We start from the raw sequence: 13743 nt of genomic DNA, 5'->3' as shown, positions 1-13743 counted from the left end.
GAAAGGGCAACTATTGGCTAATCCTGCAGTAGAGGCGGGGTTTTGTGAGAAACCCGGTAGGGCAAATGAGCCTGCTTAGAGCCATGTGACTCCTGTCTAATCTCTCTCTCTGTCAAAACACAAGTATGCATTAGGTCTATTGTTAACCAAGGGAAAGTTTTAGTTGGCCAACAGCATAAGTCTGGAAGAGACAGGGCGTGCTTATAGTATTATATTTAAGAGACATTTGACGGTCAAGAAGGCAACATCAAGCTCATGTTATCACTGTAATTAGTGATCTTTCTCAGTATGTCCCGAGTGCTTATAGTTGGAGCTGGACTGACAGGAGGTGTGTGTGCGTGTCTGCTGCGCCGCGGAATGGCTAATAACCCACTTCACATAGTGGTGTGGGACAAGGCGAGGGGAGCAGGTTAGCAAACCCCACTCAGTGGTTTTTATTAACATCCAGCATGAACTGAGATGATGGTCGTGTGTGTTTTAGGTGTGCGGGTCTGTTTTAAAGAAAGACGCTGTATGTGTAGCATATATAAAAGATTAATAAAAAACGGTAATTGACTAGCTGTGAAGCTAATGTAGCTACATTACAGCGGGTTTGTTTACAGCGTTTTTAGGGGGTGGAGCTAAACGCTTGCTCAAAACCCGGTTGCCAAAGCCTGCTTGAACTGTCTCTTGATGACGTCATGCGCACATTAGCATATTCATGACGCCATCGCGTCATATTCTGCATAATATGAGCCTCCTGTTCTCTGTTCTGAAATACTGTATTTTAACACCAACAAATTCCCAATAAAGCTGTTATTATTTACATTGTTTTGTTTCTGTTGTCAGACAGTGGAACGAGTATAAAATAGTGACTAAGTCAACGTTTTAACCAGCAGTCGTTTCCAAATCTTTTCCCTGCTGCAGCTTTGTGCTGCTAAAAGCCTAATTTCATACCAGAAATGTTGCCTGACAAAATCACTATATGCTTAAGTTAAAAACAATGATTTCATATATACACCGATCAGCCATAACATTATGAGCAGTGAGAGGTGAAGTGAATAACACTGATTATCTCCTCATCATGGCACCTGTTAGTGGGTGGGATATATTAGACAGCAAGTGAACATTTTGTCCTCAAAGTTGATGTGTTAGAAGCAGGAAAAATGGACAAGCGTAAGGATCTGAGTGAGTTTGACATTGATGGCTAGACCACTGGATCAGAGCATCTCCAAAACTGCAGCTCTTGTGGGGTGTTCCTGGTCTGCAGTGGTCAATATCTATTGAAAGCTTGTGGGGTGTTCCTGGTCTGCAGTGGTCAGTATCTATCAAAAGTATCCTTTAAGCCCTGTAGGTTGCAACATACAAGACTTAAAGGATCTGCTGCTAACATCTTGGTACCAGATACAACAGCAAACCTTCAGGGCTCTAGTGGAGTCCATGCCTAGATAGGTCAGGGCTGTTTTGGCAGCAAAAGGGGGATAAACACAATATTAGGCAGATGGTCATAATGTTATGCCTAATTGGTGTATTTGCATGTAAAATGATCACTTGGAGAGAAAGATAGAAGTGAAAGAATGCTTTTCTTATTTTTCTCTCACACAGCCTCAGTCTCGGTAACAAACCACAAGAAGGATGTTCTGTTTCAGTGCTGGTGACTTTTTATGAAAAGTAGCTAAGATTTGTGCAAAAAACGTCACTAGATTTGTTGCTATGTGCTTTAAAAAAACAACCTAACTAACTAATAAAGGGGTAACTAAAGTCTAAATTCACTAAAGGGGTCTGAAAAGTCACTAAATCTCGGGACCAAGTTGCAAAGTTGGCAACAGTGGTTCAACGTGTCTGTAGAACACACCAGGTAATGTCATAGATTCATTTGCATGTTGACTGGATTACTGTGGTCATGTGCATATCAAAGTGTGTTACATTAAGAAGCCTGACACCATCAGGAAGATGATCACTGGAGACAATGTTGCTGCACTGTCAGCATTGCATGACAGGGATCAATCAGCTAATGTAATTTAATGAACACTGCTCATGATGCTGGATGTTGTGATACAAATCAAATTTTCTTTAACATAAGACTAACCTTATTGATATACTGGCAGCTGCAATTGTTCATTTTAATAATGATAGAATATTTGTGTTTTTTAAACTGTCTAAAGCTATACATTTCCAATCATGTGTCAACAGCACAATGCTAAAACCCTACTGAGCTTCTGTTATTGTTCACACCTAGCATTTGAATGAGGGAAAATGTGATCTCAGTGACTTTGTAACATGGTTGTTGGTGCCAGACAGGGTGGCTGCTGGGGTCCTGGCATTTTCATGCACAACAACAGACTCTAGATTTTACACAGAATGGTGTAAAACAAAAAGAAATATTGCAAAGAAGAATTGCCAGACTGGATCAAGCTGAGAGGAAGACTATGGTAACTAAAATAACCTCTCTAACCATGGTGAGCAGAAAAGCATCCCAGAATGCACAAAATGTCAAACCTTGAGGTGGTTGGACTACAATGGCAGAAAACCACACCGGGATCAACTTCTGTCAGCTAAGAACCGAAAGCTGAGGCTGCAGTAAGCACAGGCTCACCTAAACTAGACAACTGAAATTTGGAAAAATTTTATCTTCAACATCCTGTTCCCATGAGCCTGCTTGGCATGCTCCACATTCTGATATGGTTCTCGGTTTAAGACTGATGTCATTATTAAACCTCAGTCCTATTTAACTCTGTAGATGGCAGTTTGCAAAATAAGAGTCAAAGGCTAAAAGCAAGGAAGAAAAAATTTGAGATGAGTATGTGTGAGCTGAAAATAAAAGTGGAAGAGGGGAAGAATAAATGGAAGTACAATTGCAGCATGTGCTCATATACCAAAATGGACCTTCTTTTTTTTTGGGGGGGGGGGGGGGGGTTGAGGGAGGTGGTGGTTAAAAGGGGTGGAGAAAAGTTCTGGGGCAGCAGTTCTAACTAAATCTGTTATCTAAGTTCTAAGATAAAAATATAACTGTACATTTTCCAGGGGGAAGAATGTCTACAAGCAGAAATCCAAATAATTTGTTTTGCACAGTGGACCTCGGTGCTCAGTACATCACTGCCACACCTTATTATTCCAATATTCACAAAAGGTGGTTCTGTCCTTAGGTTTTTCAAATTATTTTACAATATTTCCTTGTAATCTTGCAGAATTTTCATTTTGATTTTTTCTCTATCTAGTTTTTATCAGGAACTCCTGACACATGGTATTTTCGAACCGCTTGAGGCTACAGTGGAGGGCATGATGACAATGGAGGAAGGCACTGTACACTACGTAACTCCTTCTGGGATGTCGTCCATTGTTAAGCACTATCTCAAAGAGTCAGGTTAGTGCTCCTCAGCTGTAAATGAACACACACAATCTTAGAGAAAAGAGAGAAGCCTATGGGACTCTGGGTTTGTCCCAGTTGGAGAATGCTACAGCAGATGTTTTCCCTCTTGCAAAAGTTAGAAGAACTAAGCAACCAGAAGAACTAATGAAAGATGATTTTATAAGTTGAAAATTGTTGCTGAAAACTTTATAACTTCAGCTAGTACATACAAACAGAAGTGGAACTATATAATATTTCTAATTATGTTTGCATTTTTATGTAATGTATACCTTTACCTTTATAAACTAATTTTGAACTTGAAATCTGGGCTTGACTGCTACTGAGTAAATCACAGGACAGATGATTTTATGCTCAGACGTTGCTGTAACATATTAATCAATTCCTCCCAAATCCTATTATTTACTAAAAAGCAGTGGTGGGCCGTCATTTTTCTGTTTTCCGTCCTTTGATTGGATCGCTGGAGTAATCAGAGGCAGTGAACCGCACAAACTAAATAATAAATATATTTTAACTCACAATGGCTGACAGAGGAGAAGAAATCGATTTGGTCGCAGACATCCTTACAAATGCATTTTCAAGGCGGACTGTAATAAAATTGACTATTCCTTGTGAGGTGTGAAATACTATAGCCTAATTTCTTTTTTACTTTGCTATTTAACGGTTGATTAGAATCTATTGCCGTGGCGTCATAATGATGCTATAGAGGTGATTTCATTCAGGAAGGCCTAGGTGTGAAATGCACCGCCCACCACTGCTAAAAAGCATCCTTTTCATCATTTAAAAATGAGACATGTTGATACTGTTCTCCCTGTGCTGCATATAATTTATTTCATGACTAAGTCACTTTAGTGTTCGTGTCCTCGTATTTAAACACAAATGAATATATGTATTTGGCCTCTGCCATGTTGCCTGAAAGCAAATTTGACTCTGATACATTATTCAACCAACATTTTACTTCTTTGGAAATCTTTGTCTAATTTCCTAGAGAGAGCAAAAGGTCATTTGGCAAGGCTGTGTACAAACCCATGTTATTAGTTATTATACTGATATTCGTGACTTAATTCTGATTTAATAGTCAGGGTAGAACGTTTCTGATATTTTCAGTGTGCAAGAAAAAAGACCAAGCTGTGAGGAAGACATAGTTTCTTTATATAGATAGTTTTCTTTATGTAGTTTATAATAAGACTAAATCGTGTGTGAAGCAACAATGTTATGACTCCTTTTACACTAAATTTGATATTAAGATCTCGTGATGATATTACAGTTTCAGACATTGGAGTCGTCAGCAACCTATCTGACCATAGCATATGTGGTCGTTCCTAAGTATTTTTTTCCAGTCCATTATCCTCCCCGCAAAAATATAAATACAGACGTTGTATGTAACGCTACATACTCCTTCACATGCACCGCTGCTTGTCTAAGCCTTTCATGGTTTGAGTCATAAGTGGGCGCTTTCTACTCTTGTTTCAGAATCAGAGGAAATATTTAGCATGTTTAACTTTTAGCATATGTGCTGAAAATGACTTTTCTTGAGTCCCCAACTTTCCACTAGTTTTCAATTGTTTTGATGTTTTAAAAATATTGTCAGCTTTGTTTCTCTGCACCCGCGCAGGAGCAGAGGTGTTCTTCGGTCATCAAATCACCCACGTTTACCGCAGAGGGCTGTGCTGGGAGGTGCACCGGAAAGAGGGCTCACCAGAGCAGTTTGATGTGGTGGTTTTAACTATGCCCATCCCACAGATACTACAATTACAAGGAGACATTGGCTCCTGTAAGTACCTTATACAACATGTGTGCACATACATCAGTAAAGTCATTTCTGTACTTTTTCTGTACATTTGCTCACTGTTAAAAATGTGGTTAGGATAGCAGTTCAGTAGATGACTAGATACTGTTCAAGTATTTATATTTTTATATTTTATGTATATGATAAATGTGATGACGGTAAATTAGAAAGTATACATAATGTGTCAAAATTATATCAGTTCAAAGTGGACGTGTATAGCCAGAAGTGAACTGAAATAAAAGTCAGAAAATTGTACTCAGCTACGAATTTTGGTTTGCAAAAAACACACAAAAAATCCACTGAGGTCAAGACTAGAAAAATGGCTGATATTTTTTCCAATTTTTAACTGTCCAATTGTGGGTGAGACCGTGCCCTATGCAGCCTCTTGTTCTTGGCTGAAAGGAGCAGAACCCAGTGTGGTCTTCACCAGACTGTCTGATACCAATAACCTTGACATGGTCAAAGTCAGTGAAATCACATTTCTTCCACATTCTGATGTTTGATGTGAACATTAAGTGAATCTCCTGAACTGTATCTGTATGATTTTATGCCTTTTGCTTCTTTCACAATTTGCCCTGAGTGTAGACTGTATATCATATACATTATGGTCTACTGGTCTATGCAGTAGAAGTGTGTATCAGCCATCTCTGCTCATGTATCCACAAAGGAACTTCTGCTCTAAGTTGGAGAAATAAAGAAAGACTGGTTAATAATTTTAAGGCCATCAGCAGAATTAATCTAACTAATCCCTTCAGGTATTGGACAAGATATTAGATGACACTATCGCTACATAGTACTATACTAGTAATAAAGTAAGGAAGAAATTAATAAGATACAGAGTAATCTGCAGGCTTTGGAATCCGACAGAATGAATGTTTCCACCTTGTACACCTCAGTAAGAAGCATTTCCCTCACACAGCTGATGAAGAACTTTTATCCCTTAACTCCCATTTCTTGTGAACCTACTCCAAAATTTTCCCTCGTTTTAACCTTTCCAATGTGTATATATAGCACACTGGATGAATAGTCTCTCTCCAAACATCGCAGTGCTGTCACCTGCAAAATGGAAGGAACATTATTCACCCATCCCACTGAGACAAAATGAGTTCTGTTTCCAGCACCTCCAAAACAATAACACACAATAATCCCATTTTATTTCTATACCAATGTTGGAATCCATCACTTTGAGTGGCATGGTCACACATGGCAGTTAGACTGTGTATCCATTAGCCTCTTCCCTGGTTTCAGATGTATTCTCCTGCCTCTCCTGACAGTCAGCTGATTGCCCAGAGGCTGGAGTGGGACTGCTGAGAGTGCTGGCTCCTTCTGGCTGCATCTTTAAATTGGTCTCCAGCTGTCTGGCTACACTGCAAACCTCTCATCGGCATCCAAATTTGTATTCGCAGTATGAAGTCCTAAATCCAACACGCTTATTTGAAATGGTAAAACAAGAGTCCATAAGGCCAAATATGGAAATGGGGAGGGGAGGCAGGCCAGGGCCTCTGGGGTGCGCGGTGGTTCTGGGAAACAGTGAATAATGGAAGGAGCGAGCAGAATGTCATTGCATCTGGAGCGAAAAGTAGGGGGGAAAAAGCCGCATCACAAATTAGATAGTGGACGGAAAATGGAATGAGACAGCTGAAAACGGTGGTGGAATTGCTATCGAGGAGAAGGGGAGCAGAAGAAGGGCCGAGTCAGTTGCTCTTTCAACACTGTTGACACAGTCCCAAATGACTAGGCTGTAGCTGCTGAAAAATTCATGTAAAGTGGTCTAGATGGAGATGGAAGACTGTGTCATTACCGTTACAGAACATGTGTGTGTATGTGTGTGTGTATGTTGTGGAAGAGGGTTCAGCATAAGGTCTGGAGAAATTAGGCAGTATTTTAGGAAACCTATTAGAAGCAAGATCTCTTTGACGGTATATGATTTGCCAACATATTATATACAAGGATGTGATATAGCATATGTTTATATACAGTAGAGACTATATGACTATACAAAAAAGACCATATTATAACTGAAGTCTCAGTTAAAATGGCAGTGTTGTGCAATGAGTGTGAAAAGATTGACAAGTAAATATATTGTGAGTATAAGTGTCATGATGCTACCTTATACTAAGCATTAAACATAGATATTAAGTCCAGTAATACCCAGTAATCATTTTCCCAGAGAGCTGGAGGAGGATGGTTAGGGCGAGGGTGCAGGGTGTCATTTCAGTTTATCTTAGGTGGCTTGCTGAGCAGAGACACGGTTAAGATTCAGAGATAATGGCTTAAATTGTTCCTCCTTTTGTGTTCATTCATCACTGTGTGATAAGTTCTCTTCAACACTTGTCTTGAGGGGAAACGGATGATTTAGCATTTGGGAAGCTCCAATAAATACATTATTTAAACGGTCATTTGTCAAGCCGTGTTTTTTAAACCCCCTTCAACCTATCTAGGTATTTTCTCTTTGTTTTGTTGGGATGTTTGCTGTAATCCGTGGAGTCATTCCTGTACATTCCTTGTCACACACTGCCCTTTATTGTAAATATAATATGTGACTTTTTATTTGCATAAACATTTTGCCCTTATTTACTCAGAATCATTCAAACCAATCCTTCTGGTGTGTGTATATAATTCTATAAGCTCATCATACATTGTGTTACAATTAGACAGGACGTATGATAAAGGATAAGCAGATATGCATATAAGAGAAAATCTTGATATACACTTACTTTATTACAGCCGTACACGCTACGTATTACATTCGTGTGTGTATTGTAGCCGTAGAAAGCTGGTGAAAGATATTCCCAGGCAGTCAATTGTGCTAGGAATGATGTCACCCGGTCGCAGTTTTGTAGTGGCACACAGTGGACAGTTGGGGGCAGCAGCCAGGTGTGAAGCCTTCCTGTTTGAAAAGTCACAGAGATGCAATCTGGAAACAATTTACACCCATTTAAGATATACACTAAAAAAAATGACTCACACTTCCTGCCTACTTAACAAAATATTTTTAAAAAATCTCAAAAGAATGTTGATTTTATGTTCTAACGTTATGTAACTTTTTTTTCTTTTTTTTTTTTTTTAATGTAGTGTATTTTCCATGAGCCCAGTCCGCTTTCTAGAAATCATTATGCAAATATGTCTTCATGATCGATTGAAAAAGGTTACGGCAATTTTGAATAGTGCATATTGTTGGCTCAAGGGATGCTTTGCACTTATGCAAAGGATATGTGGGCTGTATTTGAAGTAGAGGAAGTGTGTGTGTGTGTGTGTGTGTGTTTTAACATGTGGCCCAACATACAGAATAACATTTTACCATTCTTTTCATCTCTTAAGTATTTCCTCCCAAATAAAATAGTGGACTTCCTTTACCTGATCTTGCTAAGCAGTGCAGTTTTACCTCAGAAAATAACAGAAATTAAAAGAGGTACCAATGGGATTGAATTATCTTTCAAAAATCAAAACAGATGGTGGCCAAACCTTATCTTTTATGATGTATGTCTCCCGATAGAGTTCTTTCTAATGATCAAATCTAACATGTCACTAATTACAAGTAATTCTCTACAATTCATTTATACCTGAGCAATGTAGACTAGCCTGTCCATCGACCGGCATGTTTTTTGAGCAGTAGAAGGAAATGAGAGAATGTATAGAAAACCCGCATGAATACACAAATTCCACACAGACAGAAACTTGAGCTCAGGATTAAACCCGAAACCCTGCTGCACCACCATGCTGACTTCGAATAAAATTCAACGTTGTTTTATTTCATTCTTAAATATGACACTTCAGCAGGTAGCTCCTTTCTTTTTTTGTTGTTGTTTTATTCCAGGTTTTGTGATTTAGACTTAATACTAAGTTGCTCATTTGGTTCCTAAGCTGACTGTGAAATAGCAGGCTCACTAATCCTTAAATGAACACCATCAATTGTACACCATCTCCGCTGTACAAATGTGAACATTAATTAAAACGTGAAAGTTGTATAAATCGTTCCATCCGCCACAGCGCAGTGTGACATTTGGAGAGAGGCCTCTTTGTAAATCATTGGATGTACTTTGCGTGCAGTGAGCCTGAGACTGCTGCAGAGCTGCTTCTACATCTTTTCCTCTTAATACTTTGGCCCTTCCACTGGATTTCCATGTGTAGGGAGAGGAAATATGGTTGTGTATCGTTTGCAAAAGATGAATGAACTCGAGGAACTCTGCCGGGCTGTGACACGCCTGATGTAAATCAATGCAGGACTCGGCTCTATTTGTTCCCCGTAATATATAACTGAACATTTTGGGTCAGTGGTTTGACTCGGTTCCTGGAGCGCGAGCTCAGGGGAGAGGTGTCTTTTCATACACTGAGCCATGCCAATTACAGTGCCAAAACCTTAATGCATTCAGCTACAGCCAAATCCCTGATGGATTCTGTTTGCTTTTTTGGACAGCACCTACCCTCTCTCCATAATGTTTGGATGTTTTTCATCGTTTTATTGCCGAAGTTCTGCTTTTATTTCATGGTTAAGCCTAAATGCATGCTGTCACTGACATTCTCCCCCAGCTGCCAGAAATGAACAAAAGTGAACAGAATGCAGCTTTTGCAAGAGTTGGCACAGTTTGGGTGAATGTGAATGACATAAGAACATTTGAGTGTTCTCAGACCTCAGAGCCTCATTTGTGGTGACTCCACTTTTTCTCCCCCATTCACTTCCTCGGGATACTGAATCGGGAAACATTTGCACACCTATGGTAAATATGTTTAACTGATATTGTGGGATAGACACGTGTTGTTCTGTTGAGCCGCTAGGTTAAAGTTCAGGTTTTTGACGTATGTTTAAAATAGTCTGTGTCTGCTTCTGACCGGAGAAAGTCATTAACGACAGCTAATGCAGTAATGCACAGCACGGCCGTTACAAAATTAGAACGATATTCACGTCCAGCTTGTCAAGCACAGTGGAGCGTATGAAGAGTTAGTTCTGCTTTTTGTGGCTAGAGCCAGAGACGACGTAAAAGAGGAAGCTAACTCTCTGCCTAGAAAAACTTAACAGGCTATGCTTCTGAGGCTTTGTGCTAGTTCCAAAAGTTATTCATGGTTGTGGTTTTTAATATATTCGATATGTTGCATTTTACAAAATCAGAGATCTGCTTTTTTAAGTCATCATGTTAAACACCCTAATGACAGATTATCACCTAACTTTCTGTTTCCCCCAAACTAGTTTTGTTGAGTCAGTGTTGACCTTTCCATGTCCAGGTGTCTGCGTCCAAAGCAACAGGATCTTCACTGCAAATCTTGAACCAGACTAATTTTTTTCTTTTTATGCATCTATAAAGTATGACTTAATGTGTGGAGATGGGGGGAACACATCCCTTTTATCACTTACAGCTGTCCAGGGGATGAGCAGCCGTGAACTCCAGAGCCGTTTCATTACCTCGTGCCTCGGGTGACCGCTCAGCCACTGAGTGATGGTGAGCTCACACCCTTTCCTACTGTCAAGCCCTTTCTTTTATTTCCTGACCGCTTCAGCCTACTCGTGCACTGTGAGCTTGCACTCAACTCCCAGAACATACAAGTTTTTTTTTTTTTTTTGTCAGATTACGTCATTTTGCAGACATCTGAATGGCTGATGTGTCTTTTTTTCTATAATGTACCCCATGTGCCCAATAGTTAAGCTTCCATTTTTGTTTTTTTCGACTAAGCTTCATCCTCCTGCCAGCCCTGAAACTCTGCTGATACTGAGAACCATGATTCTTCATTTCTAATGAAATTTAAGCTCTATTTTTGTCAGGCCAACTCTCATGCCTGGTAATCAGTCTGCCTGGCTGCGTTATTCAATTTGGGGCTGGACTATGAGATAAGTACTATACTTTTTTTCTACTGTTTAAAAGCAATCATTTATCAGCTGATATTATAACAGGTATGATGGGAAGATGTAGCATGCTTACGATGTAGCCGTTCTGTCCCCACCGCCGTACATAAATATCTGAGCATATCATTTTGCAACCAATTACCTCGAGCTCCAGTCCATCCTTGGAATACAATTAATGTGTCGAGTTACATCATCTTCCTCCAAGATAGGGAGTCTCTTTTTGTTTCCCGTCAAGTGTGTGGCTGTCTGGCTTTCCTGCTTTTAAATCTGGCATGATGTAATCCTTTCTCTGACTCCTGACAGAGATGTATGGCTCTTCTCCCCCCCCCCCTTTTCCCACTGCACTGTCTGGCTTCTTGGATGTAAATGGATGCTCTCTATCTCAGCAGTTTAGAAGACCCAACAATCTAGGGATTCTTTACAATGCAAATATCTTTACTGTAATGTTCAGTTTAGAGTCTAATGACCTTGTGACAGGAGCTAAGGTTGATATTATTTAAGCCTTGGTTCATGAATTTTGAATGGATGTATATGATTGCATATGTACAGGAACAAAGGAAGGATCAGGTAGCCATCAGAAAGATTATAGAGTGCAATAACCTAAGCAGATTGAAAGGTCAAATTTTTACATTTAAAGCACAGGCTCTCACTGACTCCTGAAAGGTTAAAAAAATATCACCCGGTCTTTGTATCTTCAAACACCCAGCTTCAGATTCCTGTTCTTGGCTGACCTGATGTGCTTAGTCCATCTGCATCAAGGTTCGATGTTTTATGTGTTGTGAGATGCTTTTCTGCTCATCACGTTTGTAAAGAGTGCTTATTTGAGTTATAGTAGATTTCTCTACTGGGCCTCTCACACAACAAGCTAATAAAAATGTAATAACTTATGTGACCTTTAAAATTCTTCTGCATGACTTGTTATGCTGCCTGCCATTTTATTCTCTGCAGTTTGCCACTGTGTCGGTGCACAAACTGTAATAAAACTACACATCTGCCACAATGATTCATCTAATTCCAAGAATGTATATGTACATATCCAACCTTGTGTTTGTGGGCAGACAGAGCCACCTCATTACAGTGCAAACACTGCGAGAGTAATAGCTCACCTGATGAGGCGTTATAAGATAAACCTTGGTCTGTCGCAGAGTTGCTTTTAATGCACAAGTTACACCACTCAATAGGCATGCAGGAAGTCACAGCTTTAAAGGGCCAGTCAGGATCCAGTGGAACTGACAGTTTGGCTGAGATGACGGTAGCATTTGAAACAGAACTAGTGCTAAATGACTGCTAAGTTATCGCAGCAGTTTTGCAATGAAATCCAGATTTCTTTATTTCTGCCATTTTAAATCGACCGTATATTTGTGAGTAATTTGTAATATCAAGCTGATTAAAATGAAATATTGATTAATGAAGTGTTAGAGGTTTCAGAAAGTACCAAGTAAAATCTAGTTATTAAATGCTGTTACAATAAAATGCTGTTACAACATTGTACAAGAGATTATACTGTCCCACTAGATAGATAGATAGATAGATAGATAGATAGATAGATAGATAGATAGATAGATAGATAGATAGATAGATAGATAGATAGATAGATAGTGCACAAATGTTTTATTAACAGTACAGTTGTTTAACATCATCTGTCATCTGCTCCTGTATTATGTTATTCCTGAAAATCTAGAGTAAAATTTGATTCAGATTCAAACTGGAGCACAGGGAGGGCCAGATCAGAAACTCAAACCCTGAACCGAACGACTCCCAGCAGGACACAGTGCTGATCTGTATTGGGATTAGCATGGAAGATGATTCAGCACTGAATCACCCTTTAAATTAAAAGGACCTCCGAAAAGCCTGTTTCTGATTTCCTGCTTAAGGAAGGTTTTTTTGTTTTTTTTTTCTTCCTGACAGAGAGGCAAGGAAAAGTTTAGATAACGTGATGGATCTGCTGCCACTGCCAAAAAATAGATTTTCTATTATGAGTAATGGCAGCTTTTACATTTTGTGTCAATTCTCTTCTTAATGTCTTTCAGCCTGCACTCCCTCTTTCACTTAAGCATGCTAGGAAAATAAAATGGTCACCCCCTAAAAATAGACATCTTACAAAAAAGTCGGTCCCCTGAGAGGTGAGTGCTTTGGTTTTCAAATACAGGAACAAAGTGTGTCTTTGCAACAATTAGTCAGATGTGTCTGAGGAAACACATTTTGCCGCATTCTTTTCTTAGGTAAATGTCAACTCTATAAATGTGTGCTTTGCCTGACTGCTCACACATCAGCAAATTTGGGCCACCATTGGAGCCTAATTCACTTCTGAACATGTTACTGAATGGTTTAGACTGCTGTGTGATTACATAAAAAATTTGGCTTCATTTTGTTGGCTTGGAGTGGCAGGTCTGCGATGCAATGCCCCTAAATGAATTTACTGTAAATTAGATAACTAAATTGATCTTGTTGTCACAGTAGGGCTGATTTCATTTGCTGCCTGAATTAGTCTGGAGTCAGAAATGGGACATATTGATTTCCTATAGACAATCACTGAATGTCCACTGCAGCACTTGTCAACACGCTGTGCAACTAGATGAAATGGGCTCTTGATTTATTCATTAAAAAGGTGACAGATGTCCTGTAATATGGGTCTTGGATGTATTTCTCAGGTCAGTGTTACATTTCTCTAAAGAGGGCCTGTCTAACAGGCTACCTTTGACCAGCTGCTTAAAATAAAGCATGTGGCTTGACGTCAGCGGTGAAGCCCTCAGGTCACTGCCCTAAATGTCT

The 13743-nt window shown here is 39.5% G+C and overlaps 1 protein-coding gene across 1 annotated transcript in view; it reads left to right on the top strand.

Annotated features, from left to right (window-relative positions):
* The first annotated feature begins 65 nt into the window (after positions 1 to 65).
* rnls (renalase, FAD-dependent amine oxidase) overlaps positions 66 to 13743 on the top strand; it is a 29408-nt gene continuing 15730 nt past the window's right edge. Inside the window, exons 1-4 of the mRNA XM_058406613.1 lie at positions 66 to 409; positions 3004 to 3109; positions 3198 to 3343; positions 4962 to 5120. Coding sequence (XP_058262596.1) covers positions 289 to 409; positions 3004 to 3109; positions 3198 to 3343; positions 4962 to 5120 — 532 coding nt within the window. The 5' untranslated portion in view covers positions 66 to 288. The remainder of the gene's footprint in view (positions 410 to 3003; positions 3110 to 3197; positions 3344 to 4961; positions 5121 to 13743) is intronic.

The sequence above is a fragment of the Hemibagrus wyckioides genome, linkage group LG13, assembly GCF_019097595.1.
Source record: "Hemibagrus wyckioides isolate EC202008001 linkage group LG13, SWU_Hwy_1.0, whole genome shotgun sequence".
Lineage (NCBI taxonomy): Eukaryota > Metazoa > Chordata > Actinopteri > Siluriformes > Bagridae > Hemibagrus > Hemibagrus wyckioides.
Note: the sequence above shows the minus strand (reverse complement) of the source record. Positions and strands in the feature narration are given on the sequence as shown.